Source organism: Melanostigma gelatinosum (genome assembly GCF_949748355.1).
Source record: "Melanostigma gelatinosum genome assembly, chromosome: 1".
Taxonomy (NCBI): Eukaryota; Metazoa; Chordata; class Actinopteri; order Perciformes; family Zoarcidae; genus Melanostigma; species Melanostigma gelatinosum.
The window spans coordinates 1,946,072-1,971,865 of record NC_136634.1 but is presented as its reverse complement, the minus strand read 5'-3'; the positions used below and the strand labels follow the sequence as shown (position 1 = coordinate 1,971,865).

The following is a 25,794-nucleotide window of genomic DNA, read 5'->3' as shown; positions in this document are numbered from 1 at the left end:
TGCATTAATCATAAATCCAATACAAACCCAGCTCAACACTGCACAGACCTTCAACAACAACACATCACCTTCGTCACTAACTGGCTTTCTTCAAAGCCGTGATGGAAATAAACCATAGAGTACTGTTAACGGCTCCCATTCTCAGGAAGCTGTCCACTGTTTAGTTCAGAGTGAACACTAATGAAGCTAAGAATGGTTATGTTCAGCTGGTTGGAACAGGATCATGAGTTAATAGTTTTATTTTGCATGTATGCAATATGATTACCTCAGTCTCAATATCTCAAAAATGGATTATAATACACTTTAGATATACAACTCTAAGTTCAAAAGTATTAAATCAGAATCTAATGATCACCACTTATTCGATTTTGTTCAGCTTCTACAGCTCGTTCTCCAGAAATGATAGTTTAATTACCGGTACCATCATTTCAAAAAAGACCGCATGTGGAGGATTCAATGTGTCTGATTCTTAACATCATAATGATTTAATCAAAACTACACTGTGTTAAAGAGAGCACCGGCTTTTTACCTGGTTTGACAAAACACGAAAACCTTCGCTATCTTTAAAATATGGTATAATCCCATAACGGTTTCAAAGTTTATCCCAACAAACTTTAGGTCACAATGAAGACATAAAGCCCTCTATCTTGAGGCAGGGCAGCTCATTTAAAGTGAAAGTAAGGTCAACAATGTGAGCTATCGTACAAAAATGTACTGTTAGCCTTTGTCTGTCATGCTAACTTCAGCTAGTCCTGTCAGTCTGTGAAGCTAACGTTAGCTAGCCTTGTCAGTCTGTGAAGCTAACGTTAGCTAGCCTTGTCAGTCTGTGAAGCTAACGTCAGCTAGCCTTGTCAGTCTGTGAAGCTAACGTTATCTAGCCTTGTCAGTCTGTGAAGCTAACGTTATCTAGCCTTGTCAGTCTGTGAAGCTAATGTTAGCTAGTCTTGTCAGTCTGTGAAGCTAACGTTAGCTAGTCTTGTCAGTCTGTGAAGCTAACATTAGCTAGTCTTGTCAGTCTGTGAAGCTAAAGTTAGCTTGTCTTGTCTCTTTAATATTATAGAGTCAAATTGAGTTTATCTTGGGGGCTAAATTGATCATAATTCCATGGAAAACTAGCCAAATGTACTGATTAGTTGATTAAAAATTGTAATTGAATGCAAACCTATCTTGTTTTGCATCATGTAGGCCACTGGCCTGGATGATTCCAATCTGAACATTATTTACAAAGTTCTTTAAAATGTTAGAAAGTAAAAAATAAATGTGACCACTAGAAATGTTATCTTTGGAATATTGTTCATTAACTCATGATCTAGATTCTGTAGCATGATCAGAAACGGCGGCCATTGGCGTATGTCGAGCTCTGAGGTAGATCATTTTGATTAGTTGTTTTAAAAGGTGAATTCTGTATTTGTGGAACCTACAGTTTCCCAGACTAGTATTTATTGTCTTCCACCTGAGCAATATTAATTAAATTTTTTGTGGAGGATGTGGTCACCTTGTAAACAGTTTGTTAAATGCTTTAAACAAAGCATATTGATGCTGATATTTTACAGGCAAAGTGTACATTTAACAAACCAATTTGTTAAATGCACTTTGAATTTGTGATTCAAAGTGCATTTTGCTTATAATACTTAAGTACAGAATTTTGACTTGTAATTGAGTACATTTGCAATGTAGTATTTTAGTAAACGTACTTCCTTCACCAGTGTCTATCTCTCACTGTAGCTTGCAGACTCGAGCAATAGTCAAATATTGGACTGCAGGGATTCTGTTCTGAAGACTTCTCAACCTCTAGAAGAAAGACAGCCTGTTTGCTTCCACTCAATTTGGAGGCAGCCATGCAAACTAGGCCACCAAGCAGGGGATAATTGGGCATGTAATTATGAGAAGTCAAAAATGCAAATGAAGGTGTGGATACGGCGGCTAGTCTAGATGGCGTCTGGGACACTTGACCTATTTTCTGTCCCGAAAAGGCTCGTTTCTTGCGTCTTAGCCCGGATTAACACATGGGAAATCAATTGGAATAACCAGTTCAGCGGCGGGATTAAAGCATGACTCCATAAAGGGAAAATGTATAATCCACAGGCTGGACAACACTTGGTTTTCATCAGAAACGCATCTATAGTATCTCTATTTCGCATTTGTGTCTTTAACACCTCTCTCCTGTCAGGCTCACGGGGCGTCTGCGCCATCTTTTGTCTTGTCGCTGTGACCTCTGACCTCCTTCCTGTTGGTAGACCGTGAGGCTCATTCTGAGTCCGTAAATCACTCTTGAGTAAACGCATCAGCTAAAGCCCAGAAATGTAAATGTATGTATCCGGCTTTTTCAGACAATGTTTGATTGCCTCATTGTCGTCGTGCTTGGAGTCGCAGCTTACTTTTACATTTAGTTTTTTTTCGTGATGTGAAAAATCCCGTTAGCTACCGTTCTTACGAAATGTCTTGTGGATATTCATGGTCCCCACAGGCTGAGCCCTGTTGCCATATTTTGATGTTTTTTCCCCCTGCAGGACAAAAAACACTATTGTACACAAAAATATCAAACTAATGGGCAGCCTGAGAAACTTTAAAGAATAAAATTAAAACTAAATGTCCCATTCCTGTTTCCCAAAGGATGACCCTAACCTCAGCACTCCAACTGACGTTTTTATGACATGACTCACTATGCTATACTTTATTAATCCCCCTCTGTTAAAGCTTTATATAACAAAAGAAAAATAGTAAAAGCATCATGGCTGGTTTTTCATAACAGACTGCAGTGTGTGTGTGTGTGTGTGTGTGGGGGGGGGGGGGGGTTATGCACACAGTAACAAAAACATTTCAAACGGCTCCTTCTTTGGTGTTCTCTCTTATTTAATCCTCTAGCTAATAATCCAGCAGTGTTTCATGTCCAGCTAAGAAAACAAACATGTCAGTATACCCCATGCATCACATTTAGTCTGTTACAAAATCCAGAATATAAAAGCATTAACGTTCTCCAACTAAGCAATTAGAATTAAACCACAACATTTGAATGCACTAAAAATGGTAAAATATAAAAATCGAAAAGTATAAATAGAAATTTGGTCCATCAAGTTGATTACTATCATTATTTACATTAGATTATTATTTTGTATTATTCCAGGCCCTTATTTTATATTTGACTGCAATAGCAAACTGCTGTTACCGGTGCGATGGTATTTACAGAAAGGAGTTCAGTGCAGGAGCTCTATGAAAGACGAGCTAACAAAATATCATTTGATGTAGAAAGATACTTTTTCCCTTTTTTATCCTCCCCCGTTTGGCTCAGTGCCAATAAATACAAAGGTTTAGGAAAAGTTCGCTAAGTGAAACGTGTCAGGGCAGCGTTAAAAGAGTGGACAGTTAGTCTACAGTTGTATCAAAGTTAGAAGTACAGAATGAAAAATACAAAAAGGCACACATTACAAAACCGCAGGCAGATCCAGATCCAGCGGAGAGAACCCCTCATTCAGCACCAACGCCCACGCTGAGGAGTTCCATTCAGTAGTTGTAGCACGAGCCTGGCATCAGGAGAAGCTCTGCTGGTGAGTGAAGTGGAGGGACAGAATGCCGTTGCTCATTTGTAAAAGTTAAACAAGTTCTTTTTTGGGGGGGCAGGTTACACCAGGGATTCAAGGCTCTCTGCAGTGCTGGCGGTTCCCACCACAATGGTGCCGTTGTTGTCTGAGGACTGGAGGGTTTTCTCATCTTCTTGCGTCCCGATGAGACTCAACATTGCTTTGTACAGGAACTGGTACTGCTCCTGTACAACGACAGGTTGTTATATTAGACGTATTTAAGATCCTGGTGTATTAGATGGTGTCAAATAGATTTCTCTTCCAAATAAGGAAACCGACTCGTCGTATGACTGATTCTTGGCGTGTCAGACTTTCCTTTTTTTAATAATCTAACAAGATCTCAGCTGTGAACTTGACAAATATGAACTTAGTGTAACAGACATTACATTATCATCAGCATATTGTGAGACAAGAAGCAGCCTTACGATGTCGCTGAAGACGCCTGGTCTCATGAGGTTCGTCAGCTTGGCCACTTGGAAGACGTCGACCGAACCTTCGGCCTCCAGCTGACGAGTTAGAGACGACAGAGCGCAGAATGTTCCCGCTGTGACTCCACCAACACTAGAAGACACAACTTTCACTGTCAATGTCATTCAGAGAATCCCTCAAAATGTTGTTTTTCTTACGGCGCATGTCTTCGGGCTTACTCATCGTGGACCACAATGGGGCCGTCCTGGGTGGTGCTCTCCTCTTTCACCAGGTCGAGGAGCTCGAAGGTGTTGCTGATGGGACTGTCTGGGTTTGGCCAGCGGGAGGCTCGGAAGTGTTTCACCTCCAAAACGTAATCGTCCTGTCGAGATAAGAGAGAGACCAGACGTCTGTCACAGCCAATCAGAGAGCAACGTTTTGTCCTCTAACATCTCAAAACAAAGAGAGGCCTTCAAAGTGATTCATGAGTTTATACTGTGCAATAACCAATAATCCATCAACAACGTGAATCTCAAATAATACACACTGGCTTCAGAAAGTATTCAGACACTTGTACATTTAAACACTTAATTGTGTCATTATTGCTCGATCAGGACGACATAAAACTCTCATAGTATAGTCTGTCAAATGTCCCAAATAAATATACTATCGAATGTTAAAAAGTCAAGTATAGTGTTGTGAAACATGAAAAGTATTCATACTGTGGTCTGTTGAAAAGGGTCATAAAGTAATATCGTATGTCAGAAAGGTCATGAAAAAGTTAGTATGTGGAAAAACATCAGTAAGTCATAATAATGTTGAAAAATAAGTCATAGTACAGCGTGTCGAAAAAGATGAAGTCATAATATGTCAGAAAAGTCACAAAATAAGTCACAGTATAGCATGTCATAAGCATGTCCAAAATAGTTCGTGTTGTATGTCAAAACAAGTAATGACAAAAGTCTAAGTATAGTATGTCAAAAAAGTTATATAAAAAAAAGTTTATCATAATAAATGTCATTAAAAAACCATTAAATTGTCTTTATACAGCGTGTCATAATAAGGTCCTTAAAACATTATAATATTGTATACAATCATAAAGTAATTAAACATATTGCTGTTATCTTAACTGAGCGATTTTGTCGGACAACTTCTGCCGTGGCCCTCAATCATTCCCTGGATCACTAAATTGGCCCTCAGTCATCAAACCTTTGAGAACCTCTGCATTAGTCATGGGCTCCATTCAATTCAAAGGATTCATCCTCTGGTGAACAGGAATGGGATCAGAGCTCATACGTATTCTTATATCTTGGACCAGAATGTTATGAGTGGAGGCAGAAACCTGGAGACAGAACTCGACAAATCAAAAGGAGCTCCATGAAGAGCCACTGAAAGCTTTTCATTCATTCAGTCCCATGTTTACTGTTCCAGGTCGCACTAACCTGTGTAGCTTCCAGCACGTAGTCCTGGACCACCAGCATGTCCTCGTTAGTCAGACAGATACGGTTCTCGCTCCTCTGGGTGACGGTGAACATCTCGTAGCTGATTGGCTGCCCTTTACGGGGCCAGCCGACACACGGCTCCGCCTCCTCCCTGGGCGCCTAACAACACAGGAAGTCAGCGGACGTTTACTCTTCGATGCAACGCGACAGTTTGACATCTGTATCTACGCCGACTTGTAATCTTGTTCTACGTCAGAGAATTCGGAGCGAACGTGCTTTTGTGAATCCTAAATGAGTCGTTTAAAAGTTTCAGAAACACTATTATTGGCTTTTTTGCAGAGAGCGGATGTCAGCCTCATGTCTGCCTGTGAATGCTTTTAAGATGGTAGCTTCCATTTAAAGGTTTAACAAGTGAAACCAGATACAAATTCAGCACAGAGCCTTTTGAATTAGCTGACTCCATCGTTTAAAGGTGCAGTGTGAGCATTTAGGGAGATCATGAGCAGAGATGAAATATCATATGATTCAGTATGTTTTCTTTGGTGTATAAGTACCTGAAAATATGAATTGTTGCATTATCGTTACCTGAGAATGAGCCGAGACTGAACCAAAACGACGTGCATTTCGCAAAATGTTGAACGAATTATTTGAAGTTTGAAGAGTACAGACTTTGCACAACCACAAACTCCTCACCTCGCCCGACGGCGTCCCCATCAGCGACACGATGACCGGGGCGTTGTGGTCCCATATCATCCTCCAGAAGTCCTTTATGGTGCCGGGCAAAGGATTCTGGGTAATGATGAACTCGCTGCTCTGCCTGTAACCCTGCAGGAGCAGAACCTGGGCTTGGCATCAATGATGTCCATGTTTTTACAAACTCAAGAGGATGACACATTTCACTTACGTCCACTGTTCACCATCAATGTCTTAAACTCATTGAACAGTTGTGTCAAGCAATGAATAATCAGTACGGAAGAAATGTTACAGAGAGTTACAAGAACAGCCTGGACCTCTGATGGCCTCTCCTCATGTAAAGTGGACACACTGCGTCTGTTCTCACTGTGACGTATGATGCGTTGATGTAGTCGGACGTTTCCCCCGCCGCCGTCGACAGGCGCACTCGTGACCTCTCAACTGCAAAGACAGAGAGAAGAAGAAGAACCGTCACCGTCTCTCCCGGCTCTCTTTAAGAAGCTGTAGCCGGAGAGACGAGCGAAACATTCAACATCAGCATCTTCTCATCCTCTAACAGCGCTGCGGCTCCTCCCGGCGGACTCACCCGGCACCACGGAGCAGCTTCTGTTCTTGCTGCGGTTGCAGTCCTGCAGAGCTGCAGCGGAGTCGCACTGCTTCACTCCACAGTGACCAACCAGCTGTGGGGGAAACACACCAAACATCTGGAAACCACTGAAGAAGCAGCACTGGTTTGCTTTTACACAGCATCTATGCAAAGTGCTCAGACAACAATCCGTGACTGGATTTGAACATTTCTAAATGAACTTCTGCATTTGTTGCAATGTTTTGTTTTGGCTGTTTTTTGATGACAGCTCCACGTGATAATAAAACGAGCCTTTTATCTGTAAAAGACAACCAGCAATGAAGGAAAGAACCAGAAAAAACATTAACATGTCACAACACAATTATACATTCTATGGCAGAGAATAAGTCACATTTGAGAGGTTGTGTCTGAACGAGTCGTCGTGCAGCAGTGAGCGCAGAGTGACGTGTTCCAGCTGCTCACCTTGAACTGCTTGTCCAGCCGCGTCCTCCCGGCCGGCCCCGGGGTCAGCAGCTCGTCCACGTACCTGTGCAGCTGAGCCGCCGCCACCTCCGTCTCTCCGGACAAGATGGCCTCCACCAAGGCGTCGTGGATAAAAACGTACTGCTCCTGCAGAGAGGAGAGACGGACGGTGCTGAGGCCAGTTATACAGATAAAGTCTTGTTCTTGTTTGGATAACCAGCATTGTTTTTGCTTTCTGGGTTCAAACTACTGCGGAAATGTATTTTACAACTGAAGAAGTGTATTCATGTGTATGGACAGCTCGGTTGACCTCTGACCTCAGTCTGAACCAGGTAGTTCCTCTGTGTGCGGATGTGTTTGAGGAAGCCCGTGATGTTGACGCTGCTCTCGTCCCTCATCTGCTTCAGCATGCTGTCCAGGACCACGTACGTCCCCGTGCGGCCCACGCCAGCGCTGCACGGCAACCAGAGGGAGGAACGAGATGAAGCAGAGGTTTACGGACGTCGGCATGAAAAATGGAAACAAAGCTTCGTCTCTCGGCGTGGAGTTCAATCAGATCTTACCTGCAGTGCACCACCATGGGCCCCATGTCCTCCGCCCTGGCTTTGGACGACTTGCGGACGAAGCTGAGCAGCGGCAGAGCGAACTCTGGGACGCCCATGTCGGGCCACTGGGTGTAATGGTACTGAGTCACCGTCCGCTCGTTGCTCCGCCCCTTCTGGGAGCCCTACAGGTGGACAACACCAAACAGGAAGTGATTCAAATAAAACTTCCACAAGGGACTCGTGTCTTCACTCGTGTCATTAAAGCACATTTAAGAAGCTTGAAATCACCGGACCTTCTTGGTGTTGGTGTTCCTCACAGTGAAGCTCCTCTGGGTGTAGTAGGCGAGCGCTCTGCTGCTCTTCACCGTCACCAGGAAGCTGCCGTACTCCTCCTGCACCTCCGCCGGCCAGTACTGATCACACTTCCTCTGAGGAGGCGTTAACACAGGAAATACGATAAATTATGATGAAAATATGAAGATTTGTCTCTTTATTCCCAGTAAATAAATATGTAAATGTGACAGTCACTGATTTTTATTTCAGGTTTAGGAATGCAAACTTTCTGCCAGCATTACAATGAGTCATTCCACTTTCTCAGCCAGTTTAATCACATCTCATATTTTGTATTAAAATTAAATGAAAAATTGTTTTCTGAAAGATCTGGATTGGTAATGTATGCCTGCAAAATATTCCCCAAACACTTCACGGTGATTAAATGTTCCTGGTACATACACATGACTGAATATCAGCCGTGTCAGGTCACCAGTGCAGCAGAATAAACTACGCTCGGGTCACTCACTCTTCCTTTCTCCATCAGGTTGGTGATCATAACGATGACGCAGACGTTTTGCTCCCAAATCATCCTCCAGAAGTCCTCGGTGCTCGACTTCAGAGGACCCTGAGCGGCGATGTACGACCGCGGATTCTTAAAAGCCTGATGAAACACATCAGCTGCTTTAAACAAGAAATGTTCAGAACACATAATGCACAACATCTGGAGAAACTAGCAAGAGGACACTGGACTGTAAAAAGCATCCGACCTAAACAGCCCAATGCTGCCAACTCTTTTCCAATGAACGCCGCAAGCAGCACGAGCTCCTCCAGTCGCTACATCCAGTGAGAAAGTCTGCAACACGACAGCCGCCCCTCCAGAAGAGAATCAATACATTGGTACCGGATGAAATGATTGGTCGACAGCCAGGGAGACAGGATGTTGTTCTATGTTTTTGTCAGAGCATTTGATTCGTTTATCGTTCTCAGGATCTAATGAGGATTTAAAAAGAAGAACCCTGCAACAAGCTGAGCTTTACTGTGTGATGTTCACCATCTCAGTGTATCGTGTTAGCAGGTTAGCAGGCTAGCAGGCTAGCATGCTAACATTCACAGCTGAGGCTGATTGGTCATCAGTTCTGCAGGTATTTGATGACGAACTAAAGAATTGGACAAGTTGACCTGGTGATTGCGTATTACAAATAATCCTGAGAGGAACATAGATGTCTGAACCACATTTCATGGCAATTGTTTTTGAAACATTTCACTAAAAAACCCAAACGTCATGTAAAGACGGGGGTCATTGTCCTTTCTCTTACTGGATACGTGAAAACTCAATCTCACGGCATCTGTCCAGGATACGTTCCCTTAAAGGTGAAACAAGTGAACCGGCTGATGGTGCGGAAGTCACCAAATTCTATAAGTGTACAGGATTCATCCCCTGGGCACCATGAATGTATGATATTTGAGATGTTTCCGTCTGGACCACAATGGCGAACCGACAGACCGGCATCCATCGACCAATGAGACGGGGGCGGCCGTCGCCATCTTGCCTTCAAATCGGTCTGTTTGACTCTAAACGGACCATCACTTATTTTATTTTACTTTACTATATTCATCCCGGAAGGGGAAATTGGTCTCTGCATTTGACCCATCATAGGGAGCACGATGTTCATTGCTGAAGGAGTGAAGGAGGTGGAGGTGAAGGAGGTGGAGGTGAAGGAGGTGGAGGTGAAGGAGGTGAAGGAGGTGAAGGAGGTGGAGGTGAAGGAGGTGGAGGAGGTGGAGGTGAAGGAGGTGGAGGAGGTGGAGGTGAAGGAGGTGGAGGTGAAGGAGGTGAAGGAGGTGGAGGTGAAGGAGGTGGAGGAGGTGGAGGTGAAGGAGGTGGAGGTGAAGGCCTCGGCTTGTGTGGAGCCGAGAATGAAACGGAGAGTTTCTCACGTCCACGTAGTTGGCGTTGATGTAATCTCCCGTCTTCCCGTCTTTGTCCGCCTGCGACGAGAGTCTCACTCGGCTGTGGTCATCTGAGGGTGAACGACAGATTCAATAAAGAAAAAAGAGCAATTTATATTCTCATATCGACAACAAATCCCATGAAAAGACAAACAACGCGTGTTCGTCCGCCTCACTCAGTGACTTCCTGTCTTTCTCCTGAAGACGTGAAACTTTAAAAACATCACAAATATAAAAGAGTGGCAGTAATGTCCTGGAACAGCTGGTCACCTTTCACCTGAGCAGCCAGACGGTTTGATTGGACGAACCGGATGTCAATCAAACTCTCGCCGAAGCCAAAAACATCCTCTCCACCAAGAAAAGCCTTCAGTGACGTTTTGCTCTTTTCTCAATGGACAGTCAAAGCGATCTGATCAGACTTCTACTCACAGGCCAGGATGTTGCTGTATCTGTTTTTACTTCTGTTGTCGGGATGGTTGGAGCCGTCGGTCGTGATCCCCATGTCCACCGTGCACGTCTGAACCTCCTGAACACACACACACACACACACACACACTAAACGTTACCCGTCTGTCGGGCTGAGCGTAATCTGAAAATGTTCAACACTGTTTCCAATATGATACCGGAGTTCTGATGCCTGACTTTGAGTACAAACACGCTTCTTCTTAATGAAACAGCAGAAGTTTAAAAGCTCAGTAAGAAGGATTTGGTGCTCGTGGTTTGTAAACAGTTGGCCTCTCCTCCCCGGCTCAGCGACATGTGTTTGTACGTCCACGGTTTGACATTGAACAGAAAAGACTTTGCGCTACGAGACGAGACAACGAGAGCAGCGTCTTACCTCGTAACTCTCCTTCAGAGTCTAACGAGCAGGTGAGGGAGCAGCAGGCGGCCCGGACGAGTCCGGGACGACACGTCAACCGAAGAGGTGCGAGGACACAAATTACACACTAATACACACAATACAGATCATGCTGCTGCCGACACGCCGGGACAAATCAACCCAAATACACAGCGGGGTCATCGGCTCACATTCATTTACAATAAAACAAATCTTTACATGGAAACCGTCGTCTTTGTGTTGATTTGTCCTTTTGTGGCAGTTTGAGAACAAAACAAAGTTCAGCTTCGGTTCACGTCACGTTGTTCTGCTGCGAGCCGACATGAAGCAGGACCGCAGCGTTCACCGGGAACACGCTGTAACGTGTTCTTCTTATTAATGTTATTCACAACACACAACACGCTGCAGCCCTTTGGCCTTCACTGTAACTGAGTCTCATCATCACAGCTGATCATGCAGCATGCAGACACACACACACACACACACACAGTGATTACCAAGAGTTTGATCTTCAGTCGGAAAGTGTAAATGTTTCGTACCTCAAACTCTCGCTGGAAGCCATTTGTGTCGTGAAGCTCGGCCACGTGTTTCACAAACTGCTTCACTGGAAAAGCAGTTTGTTCGTCTGGAAGAGAAAACAGGAAACAACACTGAGCGAAGAACACGTGTGCTCTGAAGGTCCAACACGTGTGCTCTGAAGGTCCAACACGTGTGCTCTGAAGGTCCAACACGTGTGCTCTGAAGGTCCAACACGTGTGCTCTGAAGGTCCAACACGTGTGCTCTGAAGGTCCAACACGTGTATTTGCTGCGTATTGTGGACGTAAACACGATGCGTCTGTGACTGTGTTGTCTTAAAGATGAAGGAATCATCAGCAGGTAAAGAGAGGACGTGATCACAACACTCAGAGATCAGACGTGTGAGGAACGCTGGTTTAAAGTGAGGACACTTTCTGAAACTATTTTGGAAAAGGAAAGAATTTCAAAAACTATTTTAAAAAGGGACGAGTTTTAGGAGAGGGAGGACAATTCTGGCAAGAAAAGAACATTCGTTAAAAATGGCATCGTTCAAACATGCAAATGAAGAAAAGTTTCATTACCTGTGAATGTTGTACATGAAGCCCTTAAACTCCTCACATGGAAACCGTGTGTGCGTGTGCGCGTGTGTGTGTGCGCGCGTGTGTGTGTGCGTGCGTGTGTGTGTGTGTGCCTGCGTGCGCGTGTGTGTGTGCGTGTGCGTGTTACCAGCAGCAGTGGACGCTGCAGCGATGACTCTGGGTGATGAGTTGTCGTCGATGTAGAAGTGAGCCGTCTGGAAACAGGTCCTGCACACACAAACGCATCAGAATGTATTTTAACTTTAAGAAATCATCTTTAACTATGAAACTATAAAGTCACACTTCTGTCTAAAAACTAGGAAGAGGTTTCAGGACATAGACGGATGACTTCTACCTCTCTGGATTGTAGGTTGTGATGTATACATGTTATCAGACATCGTTTCTATTATAGTAGTCTATTATAACTGTTATAACCGTCATAACTATTATAACTGTTATAATAGTTATAACAGTTATAACTGTTATAACTATTATAACTGTTATAACTGTTATAACTATTATAACTGTTATAACTATTATAACTATTATAACTGTTATAACTATTATAAATGTTATAACTGTTATAACTATTATAACTATTATAACTGTTATAACTGTTATAACTATTATAACTGTTATAACTATTATAACTGTTATAACTGTTATAACTATTATAACTGTTATAACTGTTATAACTATTATAACTGTTATAACTATTATAACTATTATAACTGTTATAACTGTTATAACTATTATAACTGTTATAACTATTATAACTATTATAACTATTATAACTGTTATAACTATTATAACTGTTATAACTGTTATAACTATTATAACTGTTATAACTATTATAACTGTTATAACTATTATAACTGTTATAACTGTTATAACTATTATAACTGTTATAACTATTATAACTGTTATAACTGTTATCTCCACGGCGCTACAGAAAGACGTTCACGTCGTGAAGGAGAAACGTTGCAGCTCGTTTGTATTTCTTTAAACCGATCACAATCGTCTCCGGCATGAGAAGCACACCGTGAGTCAGACGAGTGTTTTACATCAATACACAACGATCATCAACACATTCTGACAGTTGGACGACATTAAGTCATCGGAATACAGAAAGAATACTGTGAAGAAAACACAAACACTGACAGAAAGAGCTTTGTTGTGGAGAAATGGATTAAAGATGACATACAGAGGAGATATATACTGAATGTGTCTGGAGAACCTGCTGAAAGGCAGAAGATGCTTTTGTTTTCATGCGATTCTCGTTTAAGCCAGATTTTGGAGAATACACGTAATCGTCCCAAAAACACAGGAAGAAAGAGGTTCCGTTAATCCTCGACACGGTTTTAAACGGATGAGATTGCGTCTGATGAACCTGCGTCGCCTCGGCCAGAAATGGGCATCAGGGATCATCAGACACAGAGACAGTGAACGGGTTGAGCTCGCAGATTAAAGGCGTTCTGCAGGAATCACACAGATATTCTCTCAGAAGATCTCAATAAAAGATCTGGAGTTCCTCTGACATCTCTTAACTCCTTCATGTTCATCTCCACGGACTCTTTATTGATTAGACAGCGAGCTGAAAAGAACAACGCTGCAACTGGTTCAGGAGGCAAAGTTAAATCAATAACAACGAGAACTTTATGAGTCCCCTTTTAAAACCAATAAACACAACATGCATGATTCTGTGGAGCTCAACAGGCAGAATAAAAGCCCTTCATGTAGAGTGTGCTACAACTATTACAACTGTTTTGATTTGGATCTCATGACTAACGCCGGTCCATGAAAATAGCCTTCAGGTTTATAGTTATTAATGTGCACTGGCCCTTTAAATAAAGATGGAACTACTTAAACAAATAAATACAATTGTTGTTATTTTGATCGTTTCTCAACACGAGGACCGTTGTAAACATGTTCCAGAGATGTTCACCTTCCTATGAATATCGGAGTATGTATTTATTAGAACGTCTGAGTTTTTACGGGCTTCAACAACAGATAAGTGGAGGTGATGGTTGCAACCGATCCCTTGTGTTGGTCCATTGGGTGACATGTTAAATGTAAATGAACTGCCCTGACAATCACCCGATGTCAACGGCTCTTAAGGCATTAACACTGCAGATGGTTGCAGGTTTGAATCCCACCGGAGGGAAGACGACTGAAGCAGAAAATGACATGAATTTATAGGGTTTATAAATCAAATCTATACAAGCAGAGGAGTGGTGACTAGAGAGGATGCAGCTTTAGAGCCTTCAACATTGGCTTCACTCCTCTCCCGTTATGTGCTGAAGATTGTTTGCAGGTGCAAAGAAGTAAAATGAATTCATGTTTCTTATATCTCAACCTTGAATTCGGATAAATGAACATCTCTGTCTTAACATCGTGGTTATTGATGATGCTTTCACTTGTTCCTCTCAGAAGCACATGGACTCCGATAGAAAAGCTGCAACAAGGAAGACGCTGGCGGCCTGAAATCCCCTCAAAGTGCTCGACCTGAAATGCACAGCAGCAGAGTCCAAGTGAGCGGCGCGGTGTCAGAGGGACGCGACAGCGGCAGGATTAGCCGAGTCCGACCTCCTGCCGCTCGGCCGGCGAGACGCTGACGCGTTTCCTTCTGTCCGACGTCATCAGGCGTCCTTTTCCATCCCCCGACCCGCAGCGCTGCAGCCGAGGTACATCCTTCACCGGGATTAATCCCCCGCTCCCCAGATTATCACCGGATTAGCACTGCTCAATCCCGGAGATACAACAACAAGCAGAGCGCAAAAACAAGAGCAATGTGTCGAGTCTCCCGCACGGCAGATCAGCAGTGTACAAAATCCTCCTCCTCCTCCTCCTCCTCCTCCTCCTCCTCCTCCTCCTCCTCCTCCTCCTCCTCCTCCTCCTCCTCCTCCTCCTCCTCCTCCTCCTCCTCCTCCTCCTCCTCCTCCTCCTCCTCCTCCTCCTCCTCCTCCTCCTCCTCCTCCTCCTCCTCCTCCTCCTCCTCCTCCTCCTCCTCCTCCTCCTCCTCCTCCTCCTCCTCCTCCTCCCTGCAGCCAGAGACCCTTCAGCACAAGAACAAAGGACTTCAAATCCTGAAGAGGCGGAATTCAAAAAGTCTAACTTTTAAACCATTCTCAAAGAAACTTTTGTTTGCTCCAAATCAAACATTTAATATTGTCAATAAAATAACATAATAAACAGCATCTCTCAAGGTTAACCGAGAGGAAGAAATAACACTCTGACTCAGAAGAGAGCGGCTGAAAGGATTCATTCAGCCTGCAGCAGCACAACCCAGGAGGCATTGTTTGTGAAGACACACACACACACACACACACACACACACACACACACACACACACACACACACACACACACACACACACACACACACACACACCGTGTGTTTGAGGAGATTCAGCTTCCCAGACAAATATGAGTCTTCTGGCTAAGGTCTCCACTTCAATCCCCCCCCGACGACGACCTCCATCCGTGAATTTGAAAAGTGTAAGGATAAACAGCTCCACCAACGCAGAGAAGGGGGTTATGGGTAAATGAATATCACGGCAGTTACTCGGGATGAATCCCTTCATGTGGTTGTTTTCTTACTTGTACAGGTTTTGAGTGAAATATTTCGGATTCTTTTCCTCAAAATGTGTACAAGTATATCATAATGCATGTGCAGCCCAGAGTAAGCTGCTGTTATACGCAGCAGCTTTAGATATAAAATGGTGTTTATCGATGAATCTAAGTCTTTCACCAGAGATGGAATGTCCCTCTCAGGGTTCCCACACTGTCCCAGAGATCATGTTTAGGACGTCTTCAGTGATGATCTGGCTGGTGGGACAGACTCGCACCATGTCTGTCTCTGTGGAAGTCTGATTGAAAGACGTGCAGTCTGTGGCTAGAACTCATGAAAACATCCCTGATAAGGTCAGAAAGTATGAAAAATGTATTTAAAGTGAAACTGACCAAACTACCGCTACAAAGGTTTAAAGACACAAAGCTAGCAAAGTAACAAACTAATCTCAGCCAGTATTTAGCCGGTGTTTTGGGCAAAGCTCATTTTTTAAACATATTTTATATCCAGCATTGTTTATATCTATGTATAGTAAGCAGTCTTCTTACGGCAACCTCCGGTTCTGCCAAGTGAAGCCAAAGCTTCACGTGTTAAAGCTGCATTCTCTCTAGTGTCCACCAGGGGGCGACTCCTCTGGTTGTCTATGAGAAAATGACTCTACTTCTCTCTTGATTTATTACCTCAGTAAACATTGTAAACATGAGTTTATGTCTCAATCTCTAGTTTCAAGTCTTCTTCAATACAGCATGATGCTCATTTAGTACATTATGCTCCATTTAGAATAAACAGACAAAATCCAAAATGGCGACTACCAAAATTCCGAACTCCGGGCTTCAAAACTGCAAAACTGCAGTACATCTTTTGACCCCGGCTTCCCGTTCATCATCATCATCAAACTCTCTGAACAACGTCCGACATTTGAAACAATTACTCTTATCGTTAACCTTTGACCTTTGCAGGCAAAACAAACTAGCACGCATGCTAGCAACTGAACCAAACATGCTAACCGATGTAACGCGATTAAACGTTCCAAACGAGCTGGAGAATGTAAAATCATCCAGCCTGCATGTGCCACCACGGAGTCCATGAGCAGAACGGAGCCCTTTCAGATGGCAACGCCGTTCACTCGCAGCAGAGGGAGAATGATGGGATTATTTTACAGGACATATTCTCAATGACTGTAAAATCTATCTGTTGTTTTCCAGGTCTCCCAGGATGCAGCCCTGCCCTCCCTCATTATCTTCTATGTATTCGTCGTCGGTGAAACCCATCAAATGAAGGCAGATCTAAAGCAGCAGTCCTGACCTCCAGTAGATGAAGATACCGATGAGGACGATCAGGCCGAGGCCGGTGAGGGTGGAGATGACGGCCAGAGGAACCACAGCCTTCCTCTCTCTGTCCCGGATCGAAGCCACTCTGGACTCGTGGCTGCTGTTGCTGGCATCTGGAGGGAAACAACAGGAAGTGGACGGAGGTATGAGCTTCTGTGCCTGTTCCTCAGAGGATACGCTGCTCTGCTCTGAATACATACAGAAACCCAGCGGTGTCTTTGTATCGTTAGTTCACATCGTTAAATGTATAAAAAGTGTCTGTTGCACAAACGGACTCAGTTCAGCCGTGAATGGACTCGTTCACAGGGAGCGTTCTGCTCTGTGTGACCTCAAGAGTAAAACCCGTTCATTCAATGGTCCATCCAGCAGACTGCTGCCGGCCTCTCATGCAGCCTGGACACACTGGTGGTGATGACAGCAAAGGGAACGAGCAGCAGCCCGAGAGAAGACAGCAAAGGTTGTTTGTTTTGGTGCAGAAGCTGAAGAGGAGAGACTGAAAGAAGATGTGATGCAAGGACACGAAGCTTCCAACTGAACTAAATGAAGAAGGTGGAGTTCTGTTGCCGTACGTCTGGCTGGCAGGATGTATATGGAAGCACACCGGGGATATTTCTTTTACCATCAGTTATTATGTTGTCTACCTTCCAGGCGGCCATTGTTCTCGGTTCATTCATTCAACCCAGAATTACATATTTGCCACAAAGGGCTTTAAAATGTGCACGACGACGACGACCTCCATCCGTTGGAGTGTTGCTGCTAAAGTAATACGCTGCATCACACTTTGTGTCTGTGAAATCATCTTTAAATAAGTGATGTGCTTATATTATTAAATACGTGCACATTTGTTTCATTATGTTAAATATGCAAATGAGGCATTATGTAATGGTAACTTTTGGGGAATTTAGGAGAAATCTACAGAAGCAAATAAACAAATTATTAAAATAAACAGCTGAATGTGCATCAAGTCTGATAGAAGACACGTCGACCGGCGCCTGTTGTGTCTGGTCTTAACATTATTCCACATTTAAAAATCAACCTCAGCATGAAAAACCTGAGACAGTGTTCCGTAATACTGTGAAGTACACATCATGTGTGACATGTACATGAGCTACATGCAGCACCACCAGTGTGGTGCTTTCAATCACATTCGTGCTCTCCTGCAGCAGCTGGAGTCAGATTGTCGGACACGTTGTTGAACCTTTGATGAACCGTGTTTGAAGCTGAAGGGATGAATTGCTCTATTTCCTTCACGAGGCGGGACGAAGGCCGTGTGAGACAGATGGTGTTGAACCATCGGAGCTTCACAGAGCTCTGCTGCAGCCTAGTGGCCATGACAGGAAACACACGAGGGAGGAGAAGATCTCTCCGTGTTTCAGCCAGTGTGCACACCTGCAACCTCACTCGGTAAGACAAAGCCTCCTGAATCAACATCAAGCCTGTAAAATGACCGTGAATATAATTTAAGGACACATGAACAATGTGTCATCTATCGCGCAGCATGTAATAGATTTGATTCTCACATTTAACATTCAAATAACATTTCTCAAACTCTGAATTAAGAGTTGTTCTTTTAGATTCTGACACACTTCAAAAAGAAGAACAAGGGGATTAATAGAATACTGATACGCTGCAGCGCTTCACAACCCAAACAGACTGGTACTGAGATGATGAATGGGTCTCAAATGATGACGAAGATAGATGAAGATATTGGATCCGGTTTGGTTTTACCTTGCATGCATGAACCTTCTGGCTTTGACAGACAAAAGAATGAAAGAAGTGAGATGTAGTTTTGTTGTTGGTTGATGGTGCGTTAGTCATCTCATCTCTCGATCCCTCGGCATCTTGCAGGTGAAATGCACTTTGTTTGACCCACACGGACGGCGGTTTTACCTGCGACTGGCTCCTCTTCCTCCGACTCTCTTTCCGTGCGCTCGGAGATACTGAAGTCGGAGGACGTCTCGCTGTCGTACAGGCCTTCAGCCTGCCCCGAGCCGCTCTCCTCCTCCCCGCCCAGCGACCAGGGCGAAGCGGGCGTCGCCGCGGGAGTGGCGGGCGTCGCCGCGGGAGCGGCAGGCGTCGCCGCGGGAGCGGCGGGCGTCACCGTGCCTCCTACCTCCGAGGTGATGGCACTGCCGCTCTCGCTATAGAAATAGAACGCCGAGGAGCGCTCGTCCAAATCATCGGGGGACTGGCCGGACTCGGAGGTCGCGGGCGGGTGAGCGGAATTAGTAACTTTGGTTGAAATAGGGAACGCGCTGTCTCCAGAGGCCGAGGTTTGAACCCTGTCCCACTCCTGATCTACGCCCTCCGGGGAGTCGGGGCTCAGGGCCGAGCCCGAGGCACTGCTGCTAGTGTCTAACGCCTGGCCTTCTGGGGTGGGGGTGACGGGGGAGGCTGTGGGTGAGGAAGGGTGGGCAGAGGTTTGTAAAGCGGAGTTCCCATCTGATGCAGAGAACCAGGGATCCCTGACGGCAGACGCTGTGGCTGCAACAGAAACGGGCAGGTCACTACGGGTGACTCGGAGAAGGAGGGAGTGTGAAGAGGACGATGTGGGAGAGATATGAGCGCTATGGGATTGAAGAGGCTGGTCTAAGAACAGACCATCAGAACCCGCCACAGATAGAGAGTTCAGGAGATCGTCTACACCGACACCAGAGGCCGAAGAGAAGCCCACGCTAGAGTAAAGCTCGAAGCCAGCAGAGTTCCAGGCCGAGGACGGCAGGGGCACATGAGGAGAGGCATGCAACCAGGACGAGGACGACGTCGGCTCTAGAGAACAGCCGCACACGGGCTCCACGTCGCTAGCGAAGGGAAACCCGTCACCGCTGACCTCGGGGAGGAAAGACTCGACCGTGCTCCCCGTGGCGTACCTTGCGTCCTCGAACCCAACCGAGAGAGAACGGGACAAACCTGGAGTCGTGCCGGAAAGGGTGAAGTCACTAGAGAGGAGAACTGAAGGCTGGAGGGTCGGGCTGAGAGACAGAGAGACCGTTGAGAGCGACGGATCCCAGGAGGGAGGTTCGGACGTGGCGCCAGACGGATCCGGCACCGTTTGGAGAGGAGGGGTATCGCTAAACACTGAGTGGTCACCGGAGGAGACCGACGAAGACGAAGACCCAGACAACAAATCACCATCGCTGTCGCTGTCGTCGAACCCGACATCGGGGACGACAGTCTCCCAACCAGACAGGGGGAGTGAGGGGTGAGGGAGGCGAGGCAGGGTCGAGTCAGGGAGCGTGGGGGTTGAGGGAGAAGCCGGGTCTTTGCTAGACAGCGGAGCGGTAGCGGCATGCTGGGAGTCCGATGCAGAGGCGGACAACACGGGCCAAGACGAGGAGGGAGGGTCATGCAGGCAGGTAGAGGGGTCCGCGGTGTCACACAGAGGGGAGGAGGAGGAGGAGGAAGAGGAGGAGGTGGAGGGGAGGCTAGAGGTGCGCTCACCGTTGGACATCGTCTGTGTGGTCTGCAAGAGAACGCCACTCAACTGGACAGAGGTCGTGGTGGACGAAAAGTGGGGCATGCCGGGACTTGTGGGCCCACGTGGACCAGCTTCACCCGAGGAGGAAGGCTGGGAGGTGGGAGTTTGGATCTCTGGAAGACCTCCGGGTCCAGTGGACGCGTCTCCATCAGCGGCGGAGTCTCTGTTTACAGGACGCGCCAGACCTCGGTCCGTCTCCGCCCGGATGAAGGACGACGTTGTGCTGCTCACGTCGCTGGGACGGGACCTCGGCGCGGTGCTGCTGGATGAAGAGACACTTTTACCACCTTCTGTCTTTGCACCGGTTGCTGTTGTGGAGTAAAAAGGAGCGCTGCCACCGAAGTCAGCTTCTCCTGTGGTTTTGGTTGAAAGAGGGGCCTCTGGTGGACGTGTGGTGGTACTGCGGTGTGCCGTTTCTTCAGAATGGCCCAGGACTTGACCGTGCTGGGTGGATCTGACAGGGGGAACCGGGTCAGTGGTGGTTTTCCTCCAACCAGATTCTGCTGTTGTGGTTATGACGCCAGGTGGAGGTAAGAGACGGGATCCAGAGGTCGTGGTCCTCGGAGAGTTTGTAGGTATCCAGGCCGGCTCGTAGTCCTCGGTTTGGACCGGTTCATTCCAGGACAGGTCGGGTTCATGGTTGCCCTGTTGGTGAGAGAGATGTTTATGAACGACACATGACAGTGAAAGCTCAAACTAAACAATGAGATTCATAAACAAAAGGGTTTCTTACCTCGTCGTCAAAGTCATCTGGATCTAGATCCAGTGCATTTTCTGCAAAAACAGGCACAGGTTACATTCTTAGTTACACAAAATCGAATCACAACAAAGACGAAAATAATTCTTAGGAAATGTCAAACTCATGGAATTCACAATTCAACTCGAAACGCTACTTTGATCTTTCAATTTCTGTGATTTGTGTTTATGTTGGTGTTCATTTTCTGAGTTTGAAAATGTAAAAAAAGACACAACGGGTGAAACAGTGTGACGGAACATCACGGAGAGGAGAAGGAAACACAGGGACCATCGCTTTCTTACACGATGGAATTTACTCTGTTTTGTTTACTCCCAAAATAATGATCTGGCCAACGAAATGATCGTGATGGACGTAAACGTGTGAAATAAAAAGTGGGAGAAAATGGAAAAGAGGGGAAGGTTGTTCACTTCACTTCAAGCAGTATGTTGGCTTCATAATAAACACAATACGCATGCAACACGTCACAGACATTCAGACGTTCATGCATTGGATTCCCCCAAAGACACAAAAAAACAGAAAAGCTTGAAGAAAAAGCTTTTTATGAATCATTGTTTTCTGTTTCATCCTCCTTGTAAAAGCAGATGGGGGGGGGGGGGGGGGGGGTGGCTCTTACCTGTCTGAGACACACATCATGGAGACCAGAACAAACTGGTTTGTGAAGCATGAGGTGAGGTTTTACAACTTTAATGAAGGGTTTGAAATGAAAGGACGTAAATGGCTGAAAAATGAACTTCAATGTATCGATGGGAAGATCTGGTCGAGGTACGTTTGACGGTTAAAGACAGAACATGATGTAGTGTTCACGATGTTCGTTCATTCAGTCATTCGTTGATCAAAGTTTCAGTCAATTATCAAAAGAAAACACCAAATATCTACATTTTTTAAATGTTACAGCTTCAAAAATAAATTTAAAATCTGTGATTTCCTTTATTTTTATTTAAAAGATGTGCCACTGATATTTCTTTCATTAACTTTCAAAATGAGTTGGACATTTTAAATAAATCTTTGGGCTCCAGTAAATGGTGAACTGACATTTCATATTTGAAATAGATATTTGATGGATTCATATATAATATATGACATCATGATTTGAGTTGGAACAAAACGCTTGTTTCCTGAATCTTAGTTTGTGAGGTCTCTTACATCTTCGTCGAGCTAGCTGCTGTAGCACTGAGCTAACGTATCTTCACGACCGCTTTAAATAGAAACAGACGTTTGTGGAGTTCATGGCAACAGTTGCACCATTTCTAGGTGCAGCTAAGATGGCAACGCAACGTTAGCTTAGCACGGCACAAACAATGGTGTCGCAGAAAACTCACGTGAAACCTACGAGATGTTGCAGAATATCACCCATTCATGCAAGCTGACACTGAAACAGGATGCCGGGTATTTGGTTTTCTTTGTCACAACACATATTCGTTTATTCAACATAAAGTTCAGTTGAAAATACAAACTCGATTCCATGTTACACAAAATGCTGCAGCACACATAACGCCATCACACTGGTCTCACTGCGAGAGGCAGAAGGAACGGACGCCACGGAAAGAAAACAAAGATGGCCCCCAAACAAGCATGTTATTTGTTCATCTCAGAATATAGAAATATAGAGAAAGCACATTCAGAGAGTACACAGAGAAGTTGTGAAACAGTTTTGACACATAGAAAAAGACAAATTAAACAACAAGAGCTGTGTGTGTGTGTGTGTGTGTGTGTGTGTGTGTGTGTGTGTGTGTGTGTGTGTGTGTGTGTGTGTGTGTGTGTGTGTGTGTGTGTGTGTGTGTGTGTGTGTGTGTGTGTGTGTGTGTGTGTGTGTGTGTGTGTGTGTGTGTGTGTGTGTGTGTGTGTGTGTGTGTGTGTGTGTGTGTGTGTGTGTGTGTGTGTGTGTGTGTGTGTGTGTGTGTGTGTGTGTGTGTGTGTGTGTGTGTGTGTGTGTGTGTGTGTGTGTGTGTGTGTGTGTGTGTGTGTGTGTGTGTGTGTGTGTGTGTGTGTGTGTGTGTGTGTGTGTGTGTGTGTGTGTGTGTGTGTGTGTGTGTTTAAATCCTCACAAAACATGAAATAAATGCCCCGGAGTGAAGAGGGGAGATAAAGAGGAAGAAACCCCCAAAAAGACGTCAGAGGGAGGACGGAAATGTTTCTAAAAGAAAAGCAATGTGGCCAGTCAAGTAAAGCTGGAAGAAGTGAATTTTACTATTTCTCCTGAAAGTCGAGTCAGTGCATTTTTTTTTTTTATATATTAAATCATTTTTGTTATGTATATACAAATATATATATTCTATATTACCTGTAGCCTCATGTCATTCCAGTCTTTGTGCTAAAGATTGTCAATACGTGTGAAGTTAAAAGCTTTTATCTCGCATTACTCTTTGATTAGTATGGAAGCCCATCACTGAATAAGAACGATTCGGAGTGAAATGAGTAGAAATAAGTCTGAATTAATAACTACAATACTCAAACTGAATTGTGAAGTCAAAATCCTGATTTAAAAACAACTATTTGTCATTTAAAAGCACAATTAAACTATTATCAATCAAAATGATGAGATTCTAAAGATTTGGACTGAGATTATGAGAAGTAAACTTTTTTAAACATTTATTAGATGGTAAGGCATAAGTATGAGGAAAATAATACCACATTATGATTAAATTAAAGTTTTGAAATACTTAAAAATACTTTTGAAATATTATTTTGAGACACTAAATCTGAATTATGACTTAAAACAGCAGAAGTGTGACGTACTATCTCACAATGGTTTACACTAAATCTTTATTTTTGTCAGTTTTTTTTGGTTCTTTCCCGTCTGTAATGGGCTTCCACAGATTTAGTCTTCCTCTACGCTTTCATTTTTAAAAGTCGTAACTTCTCTGCTCGAAGAAGCCAGAGAACTCATTTTCCGTATTTCAACTTTACGTAAAAAGAAAAAGTGCGTGCAGAGAAATATCTGTGCAGCTCGTCTGCCGAACTCTACGCTCGGCCTCGGGCACGGCCGCTCTTACCGGGGTCGTCGATGGGCATGGCGAGCGTCAGCAGGTCGCTCAAACGTCCGTACAGACCGTTGGTGCACACCGCCACCACCTGGACCACGTAGCTGGTGTTGGCCAGCAGGCCGTCCAGTATCGCCCCCTGGTGGAGAGAGGAGGAAAGACATCAGCTGAAAAGAACCAATCATTCCCAATCACGCCATCAGTCTCAGGTTGGTCTCCTTCAAGACAGTCGGCTTCAGTCCTTTTCTACGAGCATCGTACGGACGCACGTTACTGTGATGTGGTAACGCAGTGGAGACACACATTACCATGTTAATGCCTCATTTGCATATTTAAAAATGAATTTTCACAGAACTTGTAATACAAAAAAACGGATAGTCTACAATAAATGCTTTGTAGATCTTCAGCGATCAGCTTGGTGTCAGCAGATAGAGGAGGTCGATTTATGGCTTTGGATGTAAAATGCATCACAAACTACTTTGAGGAAATTGTTATTGGTGACCATGAACGTGTGGCCGGTCCCTCTCACCACGTCCTGGTCTCCGTCGGTCAGGTACGTAGAGGGGGCGGAGTTCTCCATGTTGGCCGGTCGGTAGGTGACGGAGTATTTCTCGATGCTGGAGTCGTACACCGCCCGGGGCCGCTCCCACGTCACCAGCAGGCTGCTGAGCTTGTGGGGCACCGCCTGGATGTTCTCCGGCTCCGAACTGCACACTGACAGAAGACAACTTATTTCAAATCAAATTTTTTTTTTAAAGGCTCAGGAAATACCTCTAAATATATTTTTGTGCAAATCCTGCACCGTAAAAAAAAATATATATATATATATTTATATATATATATATATATATATAAAAATATATATATTGTAGTTTTCAGACCCAACCGCTGCCGACTCAAGTGACATCACTTGAGGACATTTATCAGACTTCACAGCTCCGTCTGGGGACACTCGAGGCTTTCTACGACTTTCTTTTAACGTGTTACTCTCCAACACCTGGAAACACTTTCCCCCTTTAAAAAAATATATAAATATATATATATTTGTTTTACAGTAGTTTTCTGTTTTTTTTCTTCAAATTGTATGTAAACACGATAAAATAATAAAAACGATGCATTGAATATTTCAAGCAGGAAATAATCTTTTATTTCCAACCTCATAAGCACTAAAGAAAGCGTGGGTAAAGTGCTACAGATGCTGCTCTTGCATGGAGGACATGGATCGCACAGATTCTTCATAACCCGTAATCAATATTCACTATGACCTCATGGTGAAACACTTCAGAGGGTTGGATCTCCAGATCCATCCTGATCCTGACGCAACACTCCAGCTGGTACAACTGAACGCAGGCTGGTGATTGGTCAAATGTGTCAAAAGCTTCTAAATAGTAATAAATAATAATAAAAACTGTAAGTTCCTATTATGCTTTTTCTGTGTTTAAATTGTACCATTAATTTGCTTTTTATTTTAATCTGTATTGATACAATTAGAATTATTTTTTGAGACACTTTAAGACAGTAGCAGATCCAAATACAGAATAAGTAATAACTTGTATGACTACACGTTGATTTAGAGGGGAGATCGGGGTCTTTGTGGCTTCCTGAAGTTGCTCCTGCGCTCGTTATCTAAGAGTCTCCGGCACACGGGGCTTCTGGGTCAGAGTGGAGATTAGAGGAGCAGAGATAATGCCGACCACAGACACAGAGGTCCGGATTAACTCAGATTAAAAAGGGGCCGAGGACGGATGACAACAGAAGAGGAGGGTTGAGGCTCTGGACAAACAGTGACACACTTCCTGCTCTAAC

At 44.5% G+C, this 25,794-nt stretch overlaps 1 protein-coding gene across 7 annotated transcripts in view; it reads right to left on the bottom strand.

Moving 5' to 3' along the window:
* Positions 1-2,838: 2,838 nt before the first annotated feature.
* Positions 2,839-25,794, bottom strand: part of LOC306780234 (receptor-type tyrosine-protein phosphatase gamma-like) — a 60,592-nt gene continuing 37,636 nt past the window's right edge. For 2 of the 7 annotated variants that reach the window (XM_079272516.1, XM_079272518.1), the window contains 22 exons: positions 24,518-24,702; positions 24,001-24,127; positions 20,984-21,024; positions 18,663-20,895; positions 16,747-16,885; positions 12,019-12,098; positions 11,315-11,400; positions 10,776-10,796; positions 10,367-10,463; positions 9,926-10,008; positions 8,514-8,648; positions 8,008-8,142; positions 7,733-7,896; positions 7,487-7,622; positions 7,170-7,316; positions 6,708-6,801; positions 6,489-6,562; positions 6,122-6,253; positions 5,429-5,587; positions 4,226-4,368; positions 4,004-4,139; positions 2,839-3,763 (listed from right to left, as the gene is read on the bottom strand). In XM_079272516.1, the coding sequence (XP_079128642.1) occupies positions 3,620-3,763; positions 4,004-4,139; positions 4,226-4,368; positions 5,429-5,587; positions 6,122-6,253; positions 6,489-6,562; positions 6,708-6,801; positions 7,170-7,316; positions 7,487-7,622; positions 7,733-7,896; positions 8,008-8,142; positions 8,514-8,648; positions 9,926-10,008; positions 10,367-10,463; positions 10,776-10,796; positions 11,315-11,400; positions 12,019-12,098; positions 16,747-16,885; positions 18,663-20,895; positions 20,984-21,024; positions 24,001-24,127; positions 24,518-24,702 (4,691 nt within the window). In that variant the 3' untranslated portion in view covers positions 2,839-3,619. The remainder of the gene's footprint in view (positions 3,764-4,003; positions 4,140-4,225; positions 4,369-5,428; positions 5,588-6,121; positions 6,254-6,488; positions 6,563-6,707; positions 6,802-7,169; positions 7,317-7,486; positions 7,623-7,732; positions 7,897-8,007; positions 8,143-8,513; positions 8,649-9,925; positions 10,009-10,366; positions 10,464-10,775; positions 10,797-11,314; positions 11,401-12,018; positions 12,099-16,746; positions 16,886-18,662; positions 20,896-20,983; positions 21,025-24,000; positions 24,128-24,517; positions 24,703-25,794) is intronic. The other 5 variants (XM_079272517.1, XM_079272519.1, XM_079272520.1 and 2 more) reach the window with 5 other exon arrangements.